Below are 24,714 nucleotides of genomic sequence, written 5' to 3'. Positions count from 1 at the left end.
TCAATGAGATATTTCTGTATATTATTTTCAATACATTTGCAAACATTTCTAAAACATGTTTTTAACGTTGTCATTATGGGGTAGATGGGTGAGAAAATTGTTTTGAATTCAGACACAACAAAATGTGGAATAAGTCAAGGGGTATGAATACTTTCTGAAGGCACTTTATGGTGACAGCTACCACTGATTAATTGGCCCCTTACAGTACAGTTTTAAATCACACCGTTTTTATTTTTATTTATTTGACCTTTATTTATCTAGGCAAGTCAGTTAAGAACAAACTCTTATTTTCAATGATGGCCTAGGAACAGTGGGTTAACTGCCTGTTCAGGTGCAGAACAACAGATTTGTACCTTGTCAGCTCGGGGGTTTGAACTTTCAACCTTCTGGTTACTAGTCCAACGCTCTAACCACTAGGCTACCCTGCCACCCACATGCACATACACCATAGGAACACACACACACATAAAAACTGGACCCTATCCACACATTTCTTTTGATTAAATTAGGTTCGGATGAAAATATAATAATATTAATAATAACAACAACAATTGTTGTTGAGCCTTATAAAGAAGCCTACCCACCTTACAATGTTAAGTTGAGCTGTATGGTAAGCTGTATTGTAAAGTTGAGCTGTGTTGTAAGCTGTATTCTAAAGTTGAGCTGTATTCTAAAGTTAAGCTGTATTGTATCTCTGATGAAATAAAATATTGATTTAGGAGCACATCTTTCAGGTTTGTTCGGGGGGTTTTAATTCAAGAGAAACTGTGAGTGAGAGAAAGAAAGAAAGAGAAAGTGAGAAGTGAAAGAGAGAGGGAGCTCTGAGCCACTGTTCATTATTTATCCCTCTATAGTAGTACTGAACTCTGACAGTTCTGCTGCCATACTCACCACTGCAGGGAAAAGTACCGTCTTAGTCATCATTTACTCTATGGCAGCCTAGGCATGACGAGTCAAATAAATCCATTATTTGTTTACACAGAGGGGTAAGAGCACTCCTGTATTGTAAGGCTCCCCTGTCCTCTCCCTCTCACCATCCTTCTCCCTCTCCCATAAGACAGAACAGGGCGATACCTCTGGTAGTAAGCATACTGTTGCATTATGGTGGGAACAAGATGGTCATTACCCCAGTAAGTAACTGTATCATTACAGAATGGGAAAGGGTATACCGAACTGAATGCATTCAACTGAAATGAGTCTTCCACCTCTGAATCAGAGAGGTGTGGGGGGCTGCCTTGATCGACATCCACTTCTTCGGCACCCGGGGAACAGTGGGTTAACTGCCTTGCTCAGGAGCAGAATGACAGATTTTTACCTTGTCAGCTAGGGATTTGATATAGCAAGCTTTCGGTTACTGGCCCAATGCTCTAACCGCGGCTACCTGCCGCCCCACTAGGCTACCTGGAGACAAGATGGTCATTTATGTAGTGAATATAGTCTCTCACATACAATTTGCATTTAGAGCAAAGTTAATAAAATCTTTGAATATTATTCGCATTGAAAATACTACCATATAAACTGTATAGATCTGAGCCTAAATCCAAAGAGCCAATTCAATTGAAACGGTAAGCGATCTATACTGAAACCTTCAATAGAGGAGAGCCAAGAATAAATGCATCTGTCTGATTGGACGCTCTGTTGCAGAGTGAATTGTGAAAGAGTCTACTCTGAGTCTACCTCCTGAATGCGTGTGTGTGTGTATGCGTGTTTGCGCGCGTGTGTGCGTGCGTGTGTGTGTGTGTTTCTGCTCACAAGGAAAGAAGGTAAATTACCATTGACTCGTTTCATTTCGTGTAAAGTGGTTCAACCAACCTAGACATTATCATACATGAAAGAACTGACATAATGCACAATATGAATCTACGAGTACCCTGCATGCTGTTTATAATGGATTGTATGTATGCTTCTAAAAATACTATTGCAACTGAACTGACTATTATAATGTCCTTTTTATATATTACCATAATAAACATTGTAATGGTAAACTAGTTTGCATATGAGTTTTCGAAAGCTGAAGTGGAATGGATCCTATCGAATGGATGGAAGACTTAAGCAAGAGAAAATCATTTCACCAGCTGTCAGTACAGTTGTTTTACTCTCCCTGGACGACTGTCCAAAAAACCCATTCACTTTATAATTCAATTCTCCTACCATCATAGTGGAAAGTCAAATTCTATGCATGTTGTGATTATGTTGGGTTTTTATAAAAACAAGACGGTAAAATAAATTACCAGTTAAAATACTCTCTTGTGGTACATAATGTTTGGTTTAAACATATGCGAGTTATACAAGACCACCCACACAAGACTCTGAGGCTCTCTCTGCTGCCTACTAAAAAAACAAGCAGACTGAGGCTTTCTCTGCTGCCTACTAAAAAAACAAGCAGACTCTGAGGCTTTCTCTGCTGCCTACTAAAAAAACAAGCAGACTCTGAGGCTTTCTCTGCTGCCTACTAAAAAAACAAGCAGACTCTGAGGCTTTCTCTGCTGCCTACTAAAAAAACAAGCAGACTGAGGCTTTCTCTGCTGCCTACTAAAAAAACAAGCAGACTCTGAGGCTTTCTCTGCTGCCTACTAAAAAAACAAGCAGACTCTGAGGCTTTCTCTGCTGCCTACTAAAAAAACAAGCAGACTGAGGCTTTCTCTGCTGCCTACTAAAAAAACAAGCAGACTCTGAGGCTTTCTCTGCTGCCTACTAAAAAAACAAGCAGACTGAGGCTTTCTCTGCTGCCTACTAAAAAAACAAGCAGACTCTGAGGCTTTCTCTGCTGCCTACTAAAAAAACAAGCAGACTGAGGCTCTCTCTGCTGCCTACTAAAAAAACAAGCAGACTCTGAGGCTTTCTCTGCTGCCTACTAAAAAAACAAGCAGACTGAGGCTTTCTCTGCTGCCTACTAAAAAAACAAGCAGACTGAGGCTTTCTCTGCTGCCTACTAAAAAAACAAGCAGACTGAGGCTCTCTCTGCTGCCTACTAAAAAAACAAGCAGACTGAGGCTTTCTCTGCTGCCTACTAAAAAAACAAGCAGACTGAGGCTCTCTCTGCTGCCTACTAAAAAAACAAGCAGACTGAGGCTCTCTCTGCTGCCTACTAAAAAAACAAGCAGACTGAGGCTCTCTCTGCTGCCTACTAAAAAAACAAGCAGACTGAGGCTTTCTCTGCTGCCTACTAAAAAAACAAGCAGACTGAGGCTCTCTCTGCTGCCTACTAAAAAAACAAGCAGACTGAGGCTCTCTCTGCTGCCTACTAAAAAAACAAGCAGACTGAGGCTCTCTCTGCTGCCTACTAAAAAAACAAGCAGACTGAGGCTTTCTCTGCTGCCTACTAAAAAAACAAGCAGACTGAGGCTTTCTCTGTTGCCTACTAAAAAAACAAGCAGACTGAGGCTCTCTCTGCTGCCTACTAAAAAAACAAGCAGCATAGAGACACTGCAGAAAGGGAATTATGCAAAACCAATCAATTTTAACCTCTATGTAACCGTAAAAAATGTACTTCTCATTTACTGGTTATTCACTGGTCAATATGATCATGCAGGCATGAAACCATCCAACAAAACGTTGTCACAGTCACCTCAGCCCAAAGACACACTGAACTGAACCTAGTTTTTCCACAATACACAGATCTCACCACATCAGTCACCACGTCTACGTCAGTGTGTGTCCTGCCCACCCAGCCATGGCCCCAATGCCCCTCCGTCTGTCCCCTTCATGGTGCCAGTCTCAACCCCTTACAGCCCAGTGTGTTGACCCTATGAAGCACCAGGAGCACCCATCCATCCTACCATCATAGAAGGTACAGTGCCCACCCAGCCATGGCCCCAATGCCCCTCCACCTGTTTCCTTCATGGTGCCTCCCTCACCCTCTTGACCCCATGTAGCACAACCCACCCACCCATTCACCCACCCACCCACCCACCCATCCCTCTAACCATCCATCCATCCATCCACCCACCCAACCCTCTAACCATCCACCCACCCATCCCTCCTACCATCATAGATGAAGACGTCCTCCATCTCCTCACGCATCACTTCATTTAGGTCATCCTGGTCCTCTCCAATGTTGGCAAAAGCCATCACTTCTTTTCCCCTCGTCTTTTTTTCCCTTCTATTTTTCTTCTCTGGGTGGTTAAGGATCGGTTGGTTTGTTTCTGGGTGACTCCAGTGTAAAATTGAATCAGCGTTGTGTGGCCTCTTCTTCCTGCTCCGGGCGATGGCTGGCCGCTCCCTGTCAGGAATCAGATCCAGCCTGAGCAGAGAAGCCAGGCAGGCAGACAATGACTGTGAGCTGCTCTTCTTCTGACTGATCACTCACACACTGCAACAGGGCGAGTGTGTGTGTGGGGATGGATGGACGGGAGTGTGTGTGGAGACTGACGGACAGAGGGGAGTGTGTGAGAGAGTGTGTGTGGGAAGCCCTCACGACTACCACAACCAAGTTTCATCAACACAAATGATTTCATAATTTCCTTTGTGAAATCGAGAGAGAGTGTTGGAGTTCAAGTACACTTGTGTGTGTTTGTGTGTATGTGTGTGTGTGTGTGTGTGTGTGTGTGTGTGTGTGTGTGTGTGTGTGTGTGTGTGTGTGTGTGTGTGTGTGTGTGTGTGTGTGTGTGTGTGTGTGTGTGTGTGTGTGTGTGTGTGTGTGTGGAGCACTGAACATGCAGGAGCACTGTTCAGTGAGTCAGCCCAAGTGGCTGCTGATTAGCTGGCATAATTAGCTGCTTTATTTTGGGACAGCTGGGACATGAGGTGCTAGGTCCCTCTGCCTCTAGTGTGTGCGTGTGCTTGTGCGTACGTGTGTGTATGTGTACATTACAGACTCAGAGGTGTGCGTGCGTGTGTGTCTGTCTCGGCTTGTCGTTGCCTCACGGCTCACCGGAGGTGATCATGGGATTGCTAACTCTACTTCTTCACTTGGCCCTCAGCATCTAAAGGGGCCACAGAGATGTGGGCGGGCGGCGGTGGCTGCTGGCAATGTTATTATACTTCCAACATGCATATTCAAATCAACAGATACTGTGCTGTGATTACCTAAGGTCGTACAGTATGCACTGCAGAAGCGACACAGATCTAGGCCTAAACAGAGACCTACGTAAAAAGTCTACTTTAACATTCTCAAACTCAGGGTCAAGAAGTAAAATTAGTAGACCCACACAGTGTCCATAAACTAGTATTGTTGGTACATTATTGTGTGTGCTGGGTTTTTACTGTAGTAGCCCCTCATCAACATTCCTGTCCTGTTGGAATGATTGCTTCCTGTCCACTATTCCAGTTTGATTTCCTTGGAATGGCTGCTTCCTGCTTGGGAGGCTTATACTTGTGTCCCTCCTCTCCATAAGGGAATGGGTTAAACGCGAGCACACAGTTTCTTCCTCATACTCCTCTTCCTGTTCTTCTTCAGACCCCTTGACTTTTTCCACATTTTGGAACGTTATAGCCTTATTCAAAAATGTATTAAATCATTCCCCCCCTCTTCAATCTACACACAATACCCCATAATAACAAAGCAAAAACTTTATTTTAGATATTTATTCATTATTTTTTTTGCAAAAAATTATATCACATGTACATAAGTACTCAGACCCTTTACTCAGTACTTTGTTGAAGCACCTTTGGCAGCGATTACAGCCCCAAGTTTTCTTGGGTTGACACTACAAGTTTAGCACACCTGTATTTGGGGAGTTTCTCCCATTCATCTCTGCAGATCCTCTCAAGCTCTGTTAGGTTGGATGGGGAGCTTCGCAGCACAGCTATTTTCAGGTCTCTCCAGTGATGTTAGATTGGGTTCAAGTCCGGGCTCTGGCTGTGCCACTCAAGGACATTCAGAGACTTGTCCCGAAGCCACTCCTGCATTGTCTTGACTGTGTGCTTATGGTCATTGTCCTGTTAGAAGGTGAAACTGCCACTGAAAAACATCCCCACAGCATGATGCTGCCACCACCATGCTTCACCGTAAGGATGGTGCCAGGTTTCCTCCAGACGTGACGCTTGACATTCAGGCCAGAGAGTTCAATCTTGGTTTCATCAGACCAGAGAATATTGTCCTTTAGGTGCCTTTTGGCAAATTACAAGCAGGCTGTCATGTGCCTATTAATGAGGAGTGGCTTCCGTCTGGCCACTACCATAAAGGCCTGATTGGTGTAGTGCTGCAGAGATGGTTGTCCTTCTGGAAAGTTCTCCCATCTCCACAGAGGAACTCTGGAGCTCTGTCAGAGTGACCATCAGGTTCTTGGTCACCTCCCTGGTGACCCAGAAGGGCCTTGGTCACCAAGGCCCTTCTCCCCCCATTGATATGTTTGGCTGGGTGGCCAGCTCTAGGAAGAGTTGGTGGTTCCAAACTTCTTCCATTCAAGAATGATGGAAGCCACTGTGTTCTTGGGAACCTTCAATGCTGCAGACAATTTTTGGTACCCTTCCCCATATCTGTGCCTCGACACAATCCTGTCTCAGAGCTCTACAATTCCTTCGACCTCATGGCTTGGTTTTTTCTCTGACATGCACAGTCAACTGTGGGACCTTATAATTTGTAAGTCGCTCTGGATAAGAGCGTCTGCTAAATGACTTAAATGTAAATGTAAATATAGACAGGTGTGTGCCTGTCCAAATCATGTCCAGTCAATTGAATATACCACAGGTGGACTCCAATCAATTTGTAGAAACATCTCAAGGATGATCAATGGAAACAGGATGCACCTGAGCTCAATTTCGAGTCTCATAGCAAAGGGTCTGAATACTTATGTAAATAAGTTATTTCCGTTTCTTAGTTTGAATACATTTGCTACATTTTCTACAAAATGTGGAAAATGTCAAGGGGTCTGAATACTTTCCGAATGCACTGTATGTACATGTTGGTAGGGGTAAAGGGACTTTACATAGAAAATAAACAGGGAGTAGCAGCAGTGTAAAAAAAGGGGGTGTATGCTCTCCAACTCCAACTCTAATCTAGGAGGAGTTTTGCTGCAACTTTACACTTTCCAGGGTCTCCCAAATGGTGCATTAGTCAAAGGCACTGCATCACAGTACTTGAGGCATCACTAGAGACGTGGATTCGATCCCAGGCTGTGTCACAGCCGGCCATGACCGGGAGACCCATGAGGTGGCGTACAATAGGCCCAGTGTCATACGGGTTAGGGGAGGGTTTGTCCGGCCTGGATTTCCTTGTCCCATTGCGCTCTAGCGACTCCTTGTGGCGGGCTGGGCGCCTGCAAGCTGACTCCGGTCGCCAGCTGGATGGTGTTTTCTCCGACACATTGGTGTGACTGGCTTCCGGGTTAAGCGAGCAGTGTGTCAAGAAGCAGTGCGACTTGGCAGGGTCATGTTTCGGAGGATGCATGGCTCTCGACCTTCGCATCTCCAGAGTCTTTGGGGGAGATGCAGCGATGGGACAAGACTGTAACTATCAATTGGGGAGGAAAAGGGGTAAAAGTACCCCAAAAATATTATTAATTTAAAAAAAACTTTAGGCTCTCCAACTCTAATCTCAGAGGAGTTGTGCTGTACCTTTAAGCTCAAAAAACTCTAATCTAAGCGGAGTTGTGTGCACCTCCCTTTGAATCCCCCTGGTATGTACTTGACGACAAACTCATTATCAGAGAGAGAACAGACCTGACGACAAACTCATTATCAGAGAGAGAACAGACCTGACGACAAACTCATTATCAGAGAGAGAACAGACCTGACGAAAAACTCATTATCAGAGGGAGCAGACCTGATGACAAACTCATTATCAGAGGGAACAGACCTGACAACAAACTCATTATCAGAGGGAGCAGACCTGACGACAAACTCATTATCAGAGCGGGGACAGACCGGATGACAAACTCATTATCAGAGGGAACAGACCTGACAACAAACTCATTATCAGAGAGGGAACAGACCTGACAACAAACTCATTATCAGAGAGAGAACAGACCTGATGACAAACTCATTATCAGAGAGGGAACAGACCTGACGACAAACTCATTATCAGAGGGAACAGACCTGACGACAAACTCATTATCAGAGGGAGCAGACCTGACGACAAACTCATTATCAGAGAGGGAACAGACCGGACGACAAACTCATTATCAGAGGGAACAGACCTGACAACAAACTCATTATCAGAGAGGGAACAGACCTGACAACAAACTCATTATCAGAGAGAGAACAGACCTGATGACAAACTCATTATCAGAGAGGGAACAGACCTGACGACAAACTCATTATCAGAGGGAACAGACCTGACAACAAACTCATTATCAGAGAGGGAACAGACCTGACGACAAACTCATTATCAGAGGGAACAGACCTGACAACAAACTCATTATCAGAGAGGGAACAGACCTGACAACAAACTCATTATCAGAGAGGGAACAGACCTGACGACAAACTCATTATCAGAGGGAACAGACCTGACAACAAACTCATTATCAGAGAGAGAACAGACCTGACGACAAACTCATTATCAGAGGGAACAGACCTGACAACAAACTCATTATCAGAGAGGGAACAGACCTGACAACAAACTCATTATCAGAGAGGGAACAGACCTGACAACAAACTCATTATCAGAGAGGGAACAGACCTGACAACAAACTCATTATCAGAGGGAACAGACCTGATGACAAACTCATTATCAGAGGGAGCAGACCTGACTGACAACAAACTCATTATCAGAGGGAACAGACCTGACAACAAACTCATTATCAGAGAGGGAACAGACAACAAACTCATTATCAGAGGGAACAGACCTGACAACAAACTCATTATCAGGGGAACAGACCTGACAACAAACTCATTATCAGAGGGAACAGACCTGACGACAAACTCATTATCAGAGAGGGAACAGACCTGACAACAAACTCATTATCAGAGGAACAGACCTGACAACAAACTCATTATCAGAGAGGGAACAGACCTGACAACAAACTCATTATCAGAGAGGAACAGACCTGACAACAAACTCATTATCAGAGGGAACAGACCTGACCTGACAACAAACTCATTATCAGAGGAACAGACCTGACAACAAACTCATTATCAGAGGGAACAGACCTGAGAGGGAACAGACCTGACAACAAACTCATTATCAGACTCATTATCAGAGAGGGGGAACAGACCTGACAACAAACTGATTATCAGAGAGGGAACAGACCTGACAACAAACTCATTATCAGAGAGGGAACAGACCTGACAACAAACTCATTATCAGGGAACAGACCTGACAACAAACTCATTATCAGAGAGGGAACAGACCTGACGACAAACTCATTATGAACAGAGAACAGAACTGATGACAAACTCATTATCAGAGAGAACAGACCTGACAACAAACTCATTATCAGAGAGGGAACAGACCTGATGACAAACGCATTATCAGAGGGAGCAGACCTGACGACAAACTAATTATCAGAGGGAGCAGACCTGACAGCAAACTCATTATCAGAGAGGGAACAGACCTGACAACAAACTCATTATCAAAGGGAACAGACCTGACAACAAACTCATTATCAGAGAGGGAACAGACCTGACAACAAACTCATTATCAGAGAGGGAACAGACCTGACAACAAACTCATTATCAGGGGGAACAGACCTGACAACAAACTCATTATCAGAGGGAACAGACCTGACAACAAACTCATTATCAGAGAGGGAACAGACCTGACGACAAACTCATTATCAGAGGGAGCAGACCTGACAACAAACTCATTATCAGAGGGAGCAGACCTGACGACAAACTCATTATCAGAGAGGGAACAGAACTGATGACAAACTCATTATCAGAGGGAGCAGACCTGACAGCAAACTCATTATCAGAGGGAACAGACCTGACGACAAACTCATTATCAGAGGGAACAGACCTGACGACAAACTCATTATCAGAGAGGGAGCAGACCTGATGACAAGCTCATTATCAGAGGGAGCAGACCTGACGACAAACTCATTATCAGAGAGAGAACAGACCTGACAACAAACTCATTATCAGAGAGGGAACAGACCTGATGACAAGCTCATTATCAGAGGGAGCAGACCTGACAACAAACTCATTATCAGAGGGAGCAGACCTGACAACAAACTCATTATCAGAGGGAGCAGACCTGACGACAAACTCATAATCAGAGAGGGAACAGAACTGATGACAAACTCATTATCAGAGAGGGAACAGACCTGATGACAAGCTCATTATCAGAGGGAGCAGACCTGACAACAAACTCATTATCAGAGGGAGCAGACCTGACGACAAACTCATTATCAGAGAGGGAACAGAACTGATGACAAACTCATTATCAGAGAGGGAACAGACCTGATGACAAGCTCATTATCAGAGGGAGCAGACCTGACAACAAACTCATTATCAGAGGGAGCAGACCTGACGACAAACTCATTATCAGAGAGGGAACAGAACTGATGACAAACTCATTATCAGAGGGAGCAGACCTGACAGCAAACTCATTATCAGAGGGAACAGACCTGACGACAAACTCATTATCAGAGGGAACAGACCTGACGACAAACTCATTATCAGAGAGGGAGCAGACCTGACGACAAACTCATTATCAGAGGGAACAGACCTGACGACAAACTCATTATCAGAGGGAACAGACCTGACGACAAACTCATTATCAGAGGGCGCAGACCTGACGACAAACTCATTATCAGAGAGGGAACAGACCTGACAACAAACTCATTATCAGAGAGGGAACAGACCTGACAACAATCTCATTATCAGAGGGAACAGACCTGACAACAAACTCATTACCAGGGGGAACAGACCTGACAACAAACTCATTATCAGAGGGAACAGACCTGACAACAAACTCATTATCAGAGAGGGAACAGACCTGACAACAAACTCATTATCAGAGAGGGAACAGACCTGACAACAAACTCATTATCAGAGGGAACAGACCTGACAACAAACTCATTATCAGGGGGAACAGACCTGACAACAAACTCATTATCAGAGAGGGAACAGACCTGACAACAAACTCATTATCAGAGGGAACAGACCTGACAACAAACTCATTATCAGAGAGGGAACAGACCTGACAACAAACTCATTATCAGAGAGGGAACAGACCTGACAACAAACTCATTATCAGGGGGAACAGACCTGACAACAAACTCATTATCAGAGGGAACAGACCTGACAACAAACTCATTATCAGAGAGGGAACAGACCTGACGACAAACTCATTATCAGAGGGAGCAGACCTGACAACAAACTCATTATCAGAGGGAGCAGACCTGACGACAAACTCATTATCAGAGAGGGAACAGAACTGATGACAAACTCATTATCAGAGGGAGCAGACCTGACAGCAAACTCATTATCAGAGGGAACAGACCTGACGACAAACTCATTATCAGAGAGGGAACAGACCTGATGACAAGCTCATTATCAGAGGGAGCAGACCTGACAACAAACTCATTATCAGAGGGAGCAGACCTGACGACAAACTCATTATCAGAGAGGGAACAGAACTGATGACAAACTCATTATCAGAGAGGGAACAGACCTGATGACAAGCTCATTATCAGAGGGAGCAGACCTGACAACAAACTCATTATCAGAGGGAGCAGACCTGACGACAAACTCATTATCAGAGAGGGAACAGACCTGACAGCAAACTCATTATCAGAGGGAACAGACCTGACGACAAACTCATTATCAGAGGGAACAGACCTGACGACAAACTCATTATCAGAGAGGGAGCAGACCTGACGACAAACTCATTATCAGAGGGAACAGACCTGACGACAAACTCATTATCAGAGGGAACAGACCTGACGACAAACTCATTATCAGAGGGCGCAGACCTGACGACAAACTCATTATCAGAGGGAGCAGACCTGACGACAAATGAATTATCAGAGGGAGCAGACCTGACGACAAACTCATTATCAGAGGGAGCAGACCTGACAACAAACTCATTATCAGAGAGAGAACAGACCTGACAACAAACTCATTATCAGAGAGGGAACAGACCTGACAACAAACTCATTATCAGAGAGGGAACAGACCTGACAACAAACTCATTATCAGAGAGGGAACAGACCTGACAACAAACTCATTATCAGAGGGAACAGACCTGACGACAAACTCATTATCAGAGAGGGAACAGACCTGACGACAAACTCATTATCAGAGAGAGAACAGACCTGACGACAAACTCATTATCAGAGAGGGAACAGACCTGACGACAAACTCATTATCAGAGAGGGAACAGACCTGACGACAAACTCATTATCAGAGAGGGAACAGACCTGACGACAAACTCATTATCAGAGAGAGAACAGACCTGACGACAAACTCATTATCAGAGAGGGAACAGACCTGACGACAAACTCATTATCAGAGAGGGAACAGACCTGACGACAAACTCATTATCAGAGAGAGAACAGACCTGACGACAAACTCATTATCAGAGAGGGAACAGACCTGACGACAAACTCATTATCAGAGGGAACAGACCTGACGACAAACTCATTATCAGAGGGAACAGACCTGACGACAAACTCATTATCAGAGGGAACAGACCTGACGACAAACTCATTATCAGAGAGGGAACAGACCTGACAACAAACTCATTATCAGAGAGGGAACAGACCTGACAACAAACTCATTATCAGAGGGAGCAGACCTGATGACAAACTCATTATCAGAGGGAACAGACCTGACGACAAACTCATTATCAGAGAGGGAACAGACCTGACGACAAACTCATTATCAGAGAGGGAACAGACCTGACAACAAACTCATTATCAGAGGGAGCAGACCTGATGACAAACTCATTATCAGAGAGGGAACAGACCTGACGACAAACTCATTATCAGAGAGAGAACAGACCTGACGACAAACTCATTATCAGAGGGAACAGACCTGACGACAAACTCATTATCAGAGAGGGAACAGACCTGACGACAAACTCATTATCAGAGAGGGAACAGACCTGACGACAAACTCATTATCAGAGAGAGAACAGACCTGATGACAAACTCATTATCAGAGAGGGAACAGACCTGATGACAAACTCATTATCAGAGAGGCCAGTCCAGACAAGCGAAGCACATAGAAAAGCTATTATAACAGCTACCGTATTAGGAAGTAAAACATGTTCCAAATAAGAGACCAGAAATAGATGCACCAAATAATTGCACTAATTTGGCAAGAGTCATAGGATTGACTTGTCAAACCATGAATGATGAGAGGGTGGAGAGAGAGAGGTGGAATGAGAGCGGGATAGAGGGGTAATGAGAAAAGGAGATAGAGGGGGAGAGGGAGAGAGATAAAAAGAGAGAGAGTGTGTGGGTGTGTGCGTGTGTACGTATGTTGAAATCTGTGTGCAGTTTCGTATCAGTAGGGGACTGGCCCCCTGCGGCAGTCAGAGACTGACTTATAAAGGAACAGGAGGAAACAGGAGCTGTGATGCAGCAGGTGATCTCTGACTGCCCTGCGGCCATGACTTATAAAGAAGCAGGAGGAAACAGGAGCTGTGATGCAGCAGGTGATCTCTGACTGCCCTGCGGCCATGACTTATAAAGAAGCAGGAGGAAACAGGAGCTGTGATGCAGCAGGTGATCTCTGACTGCCCTGCGGCCATGACTTATAAAGAAGCAGGAGGAAACAGGAGCTGTGATGCAGCAGGTGATCTCTGACTGCCCTGCGGCCATGACTTATAAAGAAGCAGGAGGAAACAGGAGCTGTGATGCAGCAGGTGATCTCTGACTGCCCTGCGGCCATGACTTATAAAGGAACAGGAGGAAACAGGAGCTGTGATGCAGCAGGTGATCTCTGACTGCCCTGCGGCCATGACTTATAAAGAAGCAGGAGGAAACAGGAGCTGTGATGCAGCAGGTGATCTCTGACTGCCCTGCGGCCATGACTTATAAAGAAGCAGGAGGAGCAGGAGCTGTGATGAGCAGGTGTGACTGCCCTGCCATGACTTATAAAGAAGCAGGAGGAAACAGGAGCTGTGATGCAGCAGGTGATCTCTGACTGCCCTGCGGCCATGACTTATAAAGAAGCAGGAGGAAACAGGAGCTGTGATGCAGCAGGTGATCTCTGACTGCCCTGCGGCCATGACTTATAAAGAAGCAGGAGGAAACAGGAGCTGTGATGCAGCAGGTGATCTCTGACTGCCCTGCGGCCATGACTTATAAAGAAGCAGGAGGAAACAGGAGCTGTGATGCAGCAGGTGCTGAGGTGATGACTTATAAAGAAGCAGGAGGAAACAGGAGCTGTGATGCAGCAGGTGATCTCTGACTGCCCTGCGGCCATGACTTATAAAGCAGGAGAAACAGGAGCTGTGATGCAGCAGGTGATCTCTGACTGCCCTGCCATGACTTATAAAGAAGCAGGAGAAACAGGAGCTGTGATGCAGCAGGTGATCTCTGACTGCCCTGACTTATAAAGAAGCAGGAGGAAACAGAAGCTGGGATGCAGCAGGTGATCTCTGATGCCCAATGACTTATAAAGAAGCAGGAGGAAACAGGAGCTGTGATGCAGCAGGTAATCTCTGACTGCCCTGCGGCCATGACTTATAAAGAAGCAGGAGGAAACAGGAGCTGTGATGCAGCAGGTGATCTCTGACTGCCCTGCGGCCATGACTTATAAAGAAGCAGGAGGAAACAGGAGCTGTGATGCAGCAGGTGATCTCTGACTGCCCTGCGGCCATGACTTATAAAAAGCAGGAGGAAACAGGAGCTGTGATGCAGCAGGTGATCTCTGACTGCCCTGCGGCCATGACTTATAAAGAATCGGGAGGAAACAGGAGCTGTGATGCAGCAGGTGATCTCTGACTGCCCTGCGGCCATGACTTATAAAGAATCGGGAGGAAACAGGAGCTGTGATGCAGCAGGTGATCTCTGACTGCCCTGCGGCCATGACTTATAAAGAAGCAGGAGGAAACAGGAGCTGTGATGCAGCAGGTGATCTCTGACTGCCCTGCGGCCATGACTTATAAAGAAGCAGGAGGAAACAGGAGCTGTGATGCAGCAGGTGATCTCTGACTGCCCTGCGGCCATGACTTATAAAGAAGCAGGAGGAAACAGGAGCTGTGATGCAGCAGGTGATCTCTGACTGCCCTGCGGCCATGACTTATAAAGAATCGGGAGGAAACAGGAGCTGTGATGCAGCAGGTGATCTCTGACTGACCTGCGGCCATGACTTGTAAAAAGAAGCAGGAGCTGTGATGCAGCAGGTGATCTCTGACTGCCCTGCGGCCATGACTTATAAAGAATCGGGAGCAGGCTGTGATGCAGCAGGTGATCTCTGACTGACCTGCGGCCATGACTTGTAAAGAAGCAGGAGGAAACAGGAGCTGTGATGCAGCAGGTGATCTCTGACTGCCCTGCGGCCATGACTTATATAAAGGAGCTGTGATTCAGCAGGTGATCTCTGACTGCCCTGCGGCCATGACTTATAAAGAATCGGGGAAACAGGAGCTGTGATTCAGCAGGTGATCTCTGACTGCCCTGCGGCCATGACTTATAAAGAATCGGGAGGAAACAGGAGCTGTGATTCAGCAGGTGATCTCTGACTGCCCTGCGGCCATGACTTATAAAGAAGCAGGAGGAAACAGGAGCTGTGATGCAGCAGGTGATCTCTGACTGCCCTGCGGCCATGACTTATAAAGAAGCAGGAGGAAACAGGAGCTGTGATGCAGCAGGTGATCTCTGACTGCCCTGCGGCCATGACTTATAAAGAAGCAGGAGGAAACAGGAGCTGTGATGCAGCAGGTGATCTCTGACTGCCCTGCGGCCATGACTTATAAAGAAGCAGGAGGAAACAGGAGCTGTGATGCAGCAGGTGATCTCTGACTGCCCTGCGGCCATGACTTATAAAGAAGCAGGAGGAAACAGGAGCTGTGATGCAGCAGGTGATCTCTGACTGCCCTGCGGCCATGACTTATAAAGAAGCAGGAGGAAACAGGAGCTGTGATGCAGCAGGTGATCTCTGACTGCCCTGCGGCCATGACTTATAAAGAATCGGGAGGAAACAGGAGCTGTGATTCAGCAGGTGATCTCTGACTGCCCTGCGGCCATGACTTATAAAGAATCGGGAGGAAACAGGAGCTGTGATTCAGCAGGTGATCTCTGACTGCCCTGCGGCCATGACTTATAAAGAAGCAGGAGGAAACAGGAGCTGTGATGCAGCAGGTGATCTCTGACTGCCCTGCGGCCATGACTTATAAAAAGCAGGAGGAAACAGGAGCTGTGATGCAGCAGGTGATCTCTGACTGACCTGCGGCCATGACTTATAAAGAATCGGGAGGAAACAGGAGCTGTGATGCAGCAGGTGATCTCTGACTGACCTGCGGCCATGACTTGTAAAGAAGCAGGAGGAAACAGGAGCTGTGATGCAGCAGGTGATCTCTGACTGCCCTGCGGCCATGACTTATAAAGAATCGGGAGGAAACAGGAGCTGTGATGCAGCAGGTGATCTCTGACTGACCTGCGGCCATGACTTGTAAAGAAGCAGGAGGAAACAGGAGCTGTGATGCAGCAGGTGATCTCTGACTGCCCTGCGGCCATGACTTATAAAGAAGCAGGAGGAAACAGGAGCTGTGATGCAGCAGGTGATCTCTGACTGCCCTGCGGCCATGACTTATAAAGAAGCAGGAGGAAACAGGAGCTGTGATGCAGCAGGTGATCTCTGACTGCCCTGCGGCCATGACTTATAAAGAAGCAGGAGGAAACAGGAGCTGTGATGCAGCAGGTGATCTCTGACTGCCCTGCGGCCATGACTTATAAAGAAGCAGGAGGAAACAGGAGCTGTGATGCAGCAGGTGATCTCTGACTGACCTGCGGCCATGACTTATAAAGAAGCAGGAGGAAACAGGAGCTGTGATGCAGCAGGTGATCTCTGACTGCCCTGCGGCCATGACTTATAAAGAAGCAGGAGGAAACAGGAGCTGTGATGCAGCAGGTGATCTCTGACTGCCCTGCGGCCATGACTTATAAAGAAGCAGGAGGAAACAGGAGCTGTGATGCAGCAGGTGATCTCTGACTGCCCTGCGGCCATGACTTATAAAGAAGCAGGAGGAAACAGGAGCTGTGATGCAGCAGGTGATCTCTGACTGCCCTGCGGCCATGACTTATAAAGAAGCAGGAGGAAACAGGAGCTGTGATGCAGCAGGTGATCTCTGACTGCCCTGCGGCCATGACTTATAAAGAAGCAGGAGGAAACAGGAGCTGTGATGCAGCAGGTGATCTCTGACTGCCCTGCCCAGCGGCCATGACTTATAAAGAAGCAGGAGGAAACAGGAGCTGTGATGCAGCAGGTGATCTCTGACTGCCCTGCCATGATATAAAGAAGCAGGAGGAAACAGGAGCTGTGATGCAGCAGGTGATCTCTGACTGCCCTGCGGCCATGACTTATAAAGAAGCAGGAGGAAACAGGAGCTGTGATGCAGCAGGTGATCTCTGAGCCATGACTTATAAAGAAGCAGGAGGAAACAGGAGCTGTGATGCAGCAGGTGATCTCTGACTGCCCTGCGGCCATGACTTATAAAGAAGCAGGAGGAAACAGGAGCTGTGATGCAGCAGGTGATCTCTGACTGCCCTGCGGCCATGACTTATAAAGAAGCAGGAGGAAACAGGAGCTGTGATGCAGCAGGTGATCTCTGACTGCCCTGCGGCCATGACTTATAAAGAATCGGGAGGAAACAGGAGCTGTGATGCAGCAGGTGATCTCTGACTGACCTGCGGCCATGACTTGTAAAGAAGCAGGAGGAAACAGGAGCTGTGATGCAGCAGGTGATCTCTGACTGACCTGCGGCCATGACTTATAAAGAAGCAGGAGGAAACAGGAGCTGTGATGCAGCAGGTGATCTCTGACTGCCCTGCGGCCATGACTTATAAAGAATCGGGAGGAAACAGGAGCTGTGATGCAGCAGGTGATCTCTGACTGCCCTGCGGCCATGACTTATAAAGAAGCAGGAGGAAACAGGAGCTGTGATGCAGCAGGTGATCTCTGACTGCCCTGCGGCCATGACTTATAAAGAATCGGGAGGAAACAGGAGCTGTGATTCAGCAGGTGATCTCTGACTGCCCTGCGGCCATGACTTATAAAGAATCGGGAGGAAACAGGAGCTGTGATTCAGCAGGTGATCTCTGACTGCCCTGCGGCCATGACTTATAAAGAAGCAGGAGGAAACAGGAGCTGTGATGCAGCAGGTGATCTCTGACTGCCCTGCGGCCATGACTTATAAAGAAGCAGGAGGAAACAGGAGCTGTGATGCAGCAGGTGATCTCTGACTGCCCTGCGGCCATGACTTATAAAGAAGCAGGAGGAAACAGGAGCTGTGATGCAGCAGGTGATCTCTGACTGCCCTGCGGCCATGACTTATAAAGAAGCAGGAGGAAACAGGAGCTGTGATGCAGCAGGTGATCTCTGACTGCCCAGCGGCCATGACTTATAAAGAAGCAGGAGGAAACAGGAGCTGTGATGCAGCAGGTGATCTCTGACTGCCCTGCGGCCATGACTTATAAAGAAGCAGGAGGAAACAGGAGCTGTGATGCAGCAGGTGATCTCTGACTGCCCTGCGGCCATGACTTATAAAGAAGCAGGAGGAAACAGAAGCTGTGATGCAGCAGGTGATCTCTGACTGCCCTGCGGCCATGACTTATAAAGAAGCTGGAGGAAACAGAAGCTGTGATGCAGCAGGTGATCTCTGACTGCCCTGCGGCCATGACTTATAAAGAAGCAGGAGGAAACAGAAGCTGTGATGCAGCAGGTGATCTCTGACTGCCCTGCGGCCATGACTTATAAAGGAGCAGGAGGAAACAGGAGCTGTGATGCAGCAGGTGATCTCTGACTGCCCTGCGGCCATGACTTATAAAGAAGCAGGAGGAAACAGAAGCTGTGATGCAGCAGCCTGAAGAACCAGTCTATTAGATTACAACTGTTTACCACACTGTTTACCGCAGGGCAAGGCAGCACAGAACAGCTCCAAGGGGACCGACCAGAGAGTGAGAGAGAACGAGAGAGATCGAGAGAGAAGGAAATAGGCCTACACATACCAGTCTGCACTCTGATGGCTAAGCCGCAGAAACAGTTGCCTGAGGTTCATATCTCAGATTTATCCAAAACAACGAACAAAAATAAGTGGTCTTGGTGTGATTTTGAAGAAGAAGAATTTGCACGACTATATTTGTAAATGTTTAGCAACTCTGCCTAGAGTGCCTAAGAGTGACTGAGAGGGAGGGTGTTGAAATGGAAGCCATTGGTGGTGGTGATTCAGACACCATGGAGACAACATGGAGACAACGTTACAGCTCTCCCCTTATCCCTGAGCCTCAGACGTGATGATTATGAGACCCATTAGTCACACAGACAACACACACAAGCACGCACACACACACACTCTCTCTCATAAATAAGCCTGCTCTTCCCTAACCATCCCACCCCCATCTGTTCACTGTAATATCACACACACTGTATTTTGTTCCTGTATAATGATTTATGCTTTCTGTGCAAATGATGACATATATTACAGACTCAGGGGTAGAAGTGTATCATCATGAGCAGACAGAGATAACCTTACTGTGTTCCGTACCATAGGGTAGATCGAGGCCTTTGAAAATAAACAATTAGCTTGTTTCAGATAGAGGCTGTAGTTAGCTGTAGGCTTCAGTAAATACAAACTAGAGTCATGTTGGTTTGTCCTGTATCTGTTCTGCCTGTGAATGTCAATGACTGGATACATTGTCTTCAACAGCACAGAGAAAACCCCCGCCTCCAGAAACACAAACGCACATGCTTGTATGCACTCACACTCTCACACACACACACACACACACACACACACACACACACACACACACACACACACACACACACACACACACACACACACACACACACACACACACACACACACACACACACACACACACACACACACACACACACAGTAGTATAAACCGGCAAATGCGGAGGCACAATTGCAGTGAACAATCATCCCCGGACCGGGACCCGCTCTGCTGTACAATGGATCTTTTTTGAATGGGTTAAACAATGGCTCTCAGTGCCATGTTAAAAAGACACAAATGATTAGTAATTCAGACTGCTGAATGGGACTTCTCAGCATCCTGCATTCTGCAATATGTCCTTAACAATGTGACAATAAGGTTCAGTGTGTCGCCTGTCACTGTGTGTTGAAATGCAGCTGATTAGCAAGGGCGGGCGCTAGCACCAGGAAAGCTAATTCAGATCACTGATGGTTAGCTCTCTCTCTCTTTATGATATCTAGGCCCTAAAACAACATTGCGCAAGAATGTGCAACACTGTATTCACCGCAGGCACATGCCACATTGAGATATCAAGTAGAGGGAACGTGAAATGAGAAAGCTTGAGCAGAGTGCAAATATAACAACTTTATTGCACAGATCCTTCATCCATCTCAACTGCTTTCCTTTCCACCCTGGAGAAACAGGCTAACCATGAAAGGTGAACTTGAAGAGAGAGGGCACTGGCAGTCAGAGACTGGCAACATTGCCTTCTGGGTTAAACCTGCAGATGTATGATCTTCATTTAATAATTCTGCAGCAACAGCAAATGTGAAATATTATGTGAATTATAATTAATGAAACATTTTGTAAGGGTTGATAAAACAATTTAATGAGGGAAAATCAAGTCTGAAATGTCAAAGTGGAAATTGCAAACTTCAGAAGCCTTTTTAAACCTCAAACACAATACAGGTTTGACATTTCCTGCATTGCAGGAAAGTTCTGCAACAGTATAATCAAATCAAGATCCTACAGCTGCAGTTGAACCTATCCCACCTACCCGTCTCCTCTCATCCCTCAATCCTGCCCGCTCTATCAACACACCAAGCCTCTCTCTCTCTCTGTGTTCTCTCTCTTTTTCTATCAGCAGGACAATGACAGATAATTGAGAAGTGGGTGCCAGGTTGCCACGGCAACGATAATAAGGGCATTGCGTGGTAAAGTGGTAAAGCAGATCCGGCGTAGGATTGGTGGGTAGTGGCAAGTTGGGGAGGGGGTTGAATCTGATTCATCCAGGCTTTATGGGGTCTGGTAAAGTATTTGCCATGCCGCTATAGGTCTATCCCCACCCCACCCCCTCCCCTCTCTGCAGCTGCAATCTGAGAGGACCCCCCCCATATAATCCAACCACATCAGCACCAAACCTCCACAAATTAATCATGGCTAAGGGTGGGATCTATTTGTCTATGGAGAGAAGGAGCAAGGACATGAGACAATACCAAGCCAGTCAACCAGTTCTTGGAAGTACCCCCCTTTTAATAAAGGATTTTGGGTAATAGGCATAGGCATAGGGTTGGACATACGGAAGGTGTGTTTGAGCATGCAATAGAAAAATGAACTTTGACCTCACATATTGATACGACAGTGTGTTCACACATTCTACAACCTTTGTATAATTCTAATCCTACACCTTAACGTTGTCTCTTTTATCAATGTCAGTCCCCTCTGATACACAAACGATTATCCAAGAGGAGGGTCCTGTCTGATGCATTTTACTGCATACAGTATTCTCCTACACTACAGCATCTCTCACTGTCTTTAATCTGGTCCTGTCTGATGCATTTTACTGCATACAGTATTCTCCTACACTACAGCATCTCTCACTGTCTTTACTCTGGTCCTGTCTGATGCATTTTACTGCATACAGTATTCTCCTACACTACAGCATCTCTCTGTCTTTAATCTGGTCCTGTCTGATGCATTTTACTGCATACAGTATTCTCCTACACTACAGCATCTCTCACTGTCTTTACTCTGGTCCTGTCTGATGCATTTTACTGCATACAGTATTCTCCTACACTACAGCATCTCTCTGTCTTTAATCTGGTCCTGTCTGGTGTGTTGTACTGCATACAGTATTCTCCTACACTACAGGATCTCTCACTGTCTTTAATCTGGTCCGGTCTGGTGTGTTGTACTGCATACAGTATTCTCCTACACTACAGCATCTCTCACTGTCTTTAATCTGGTCCGGTCTGGTGTGTTGTACTGCATACAGTATTCTCCTACACTACAGCATCTCTCACTGTCTTTAATCTGGTCCGGTCTGGTGTGTTGTACTGCATACAGTATTCTCCTACACTACAGCATCTCTCTGTCTTTAATCTGGTCCGGTCTGGTGTGTTTTACTCTATACAGCATTCTCCTACACTAATCTGGTCCTGTCTGATGTGTTTTACTCTATACAGCATTCTCCTACACTAATCTGGTCCTGTCTGATGTGTTTTACTCTATACAGCATTCTCCTACACTAATCTGGTCCTGTCTGATGTGTTTTACTCTATACAGCATTCTCCTACACTAATCTGGTCCTGTCTGCTGTGTTTTACTCTATACAGCATTCTCCTACACTAATCTGGTCCTGTCTGATGTGTTTTACTCTATACAGCATTCACCTACACTAATCTGGTCCTGTCTGATGTGTTTTACTCTATACAGCATTCTCCTACACTAATCTGGTCCTGTCTGATGTGTTTTACTCTATACAGCATTCTCCTACACTAATCTGGTCCTGTCTGATGTGTTTTACTCTATACAGCATTCTCCTACACTAATATGGTCCTGTCTGCTGTGTTTTACTGTATACAGTATTTACCTACACTAGGCTACAGCATCTCTCACTGTGCTCTAATGTCTAACACAGAGAGCAAAGGATCTGACAATGGCAGGAGTGCAGCTGCTATAGATGTCATCTGTAAGGGCAGGGCAGCGCAGGGCAGGTGCCCCGTGTCACCAATGTGTGTCTGTTGATACCTCCTCCTGCAGGGGAGAGATAACAAACAAACAGAGAGAATCAGGGAACCAGTTAACCACAGTGAGCCACACCCAGCAGCTCTCAGTTTGACTTCTGCTACTGTTTACAACTGTTTTCATGACCCCTAATTAAAAGTGGAACACCCACAAACAAAAAGGTGTCGAGAAGTTAAACAGAGATGACAATATAAGATGTTTTATAAACTGGGTTGATCGAGCCCTGAATGCTGATTGGCTGACAGCAGTGGTATATCAGACCGTATACCACGGGTATGACAAAACATGTATTTTTACTGCTCTAATTACATTGGTAACCAGTTTATAATAGCAATAAGGAACTTCGGGGGTTTGTGGTATATGGCCATTATACAACGGCTAAGGACTGTCTCCAGACACTCTGCGTTGTGTCGTGCTTAAGAAGAGCCCGTAGTCATATACCACACCCCCTCTGGCCTTATTGCTTAATTATAGCTATAATGTGTTATTCTACTGTTGTAAGGGGTTGGAAACGTAGTAGAAGCATTGAATGCATTTTATTTAATTTAGAAACGACCATATGAGTTTATGAAACCAAAATTAGAACTCACAGATCTTATCTAGAAACAACTACTTCAACCAAAAGAAACATCATGTCGAGATGGTAGCAATTTCCCACCCAGATTTCACCCTCTCACTCTGTACTCCGCCCAACACCACACGCTGAGGGAGGTCTCTTCCTGTTTCTAAGATGCCCAATGTAGATGATCCTCAGTAGACCCGGTCTAGCAGGGTGGAGTGAGGCTGTGGTTAAAGCCATGCTCCCCACAGTTTCCTCTCCCATGCTCTATAGGGCTACAGGGCCGCAGGTGGCCAGAGAAAGGGGATGTGAACCCTGCAAGGGGGGTGAGGAGGGTGGAGGAGGAGATAGGGGAGGTAGTGGAGAGAGGTAGATTGAGGAGGAGGGTGGAGGAGTAGAGAGGGGAGGTGGTGGAGAGAGGTAGAGGGTGGAGGAGGAGAGGTGGTGGGGAGAGGTAGATTGAGGAGGAGGGTGGAGGAGGAGAGAGGGGAGGTGGTGGAGAGAGGTAGAGGGTGGAGGAGGAGAGGTGGTGGGGAGAGGTAGATTGAGGAGGAGGGTGGAGGAGGAGAGAGGGGAGGTGGTGGAGAGAGGTAGATTAAGGAGGAGGGTGGAGGACCTGCCAATAATATCTCTCTACATATTAATTTTAGTTCAGAGAATCACACACCACAACCCCCCCCCCCACACACACACACACACACACACACACACACACACACACACACACACACACACACACACACACACACACACACACACACACACACACACACACACACACACACACACACACACACACACACACCACAAGCTGCACATGTGTTGAGAGGTCAAGTAGAAACAGCCCACTTCCCGGAATCAGGGCAGTGGGGCAGAACTATATGTTTGGTAATAGGCCTGAACACACAGAGGAGGTTGCAATAGTGCAATGATATATATATATATATATATTCCTGGTTTATGAAAGAAAATACACATCTACAATCGCAATAATGTCTACACAACTAAGGGCTTGGTAGAGACCACATTGGGCAATGGAGGGTTGCAGAGCTACCCCCTGTTACACCCCTCCTTTGCCTCAGCGGTCTATGAAATGACTGGAGAGTTACTGGGGCCAGAGTCTGTTAGTGGCAGCTCATCATTCCACATGAGGTGCAGTGTTTGTGTTTGTGGGTGTGTGTGTACTTTAGTGTGTGTGTGTGTGTGTGTTACAGGGTTCCCTTGTGTCTGCCCAAGGAATTGAGCCACTCAGGAGCAATCACATCCGCAATGACTACTCATCTGTCACAGGAATGGGGATGTGATAAATCAAATCAAATCAAATTTTATTTGTCACATACACATGGTTAGCAGATGTTAATGCGAGTGTAGCGAAATGCTTGTGCTTCTAGTTCCGACAATGCAGTGATAACC

At 46.3% G+C, this 24,714-nt stretch overlaps 1 protein-coding gene across 3 annotated transcripts in view; it reads right to left on the bottom strand.

Annotated features, from left to right (window-relative positions):
• LOC118399580 (rho family-interacting cell polarization regulator 2) overlaps positions 1-24,714 on the bottom strand; it is a 137,601-nt gene that overhangs the window by 98,164 nt on the left and 14,723 nt on the right. Inside the window, exon 1 of one of the 3 annotated variants that reach the window (XM_052472471.1) lies at positions 3,987-4,365. The exons of 1 other annotated variant lie outside the window; for it this stretch is intronic. In XM_052472471.1, coding sequence (XP_052328431.1) covers positions 3,987-4,071 — 85 coding nt within the window. In that variant the 5' untranslated portion in view covers positions 4,072-4,365. Of the gene's footprint in view, positions 1-3,986; positions 4,366-24,714 lie in introns of those variants that run through there. One more of the 3 variants, XM_052472472.1, reaches the window with a different exon arrangement.

This window comes from Oncorhynchus keta, chromosome 20, assembly GCF_023373465.1.
Source record: "Oncorhynchus keta strain PuntledgeMale-10-30-2019 chromosome 20, Oket_V2, whole genome shotgun sequence".
NCBI lineage: Eukaryota > Metazoa > Chordata > Actinopteri > Salmoniformes > Salmonidae > Oncorhynchus > Oncorhynchus keta.
This window is presented reverse-complemented; position numbering and strand designations above follow the sequence as displayed.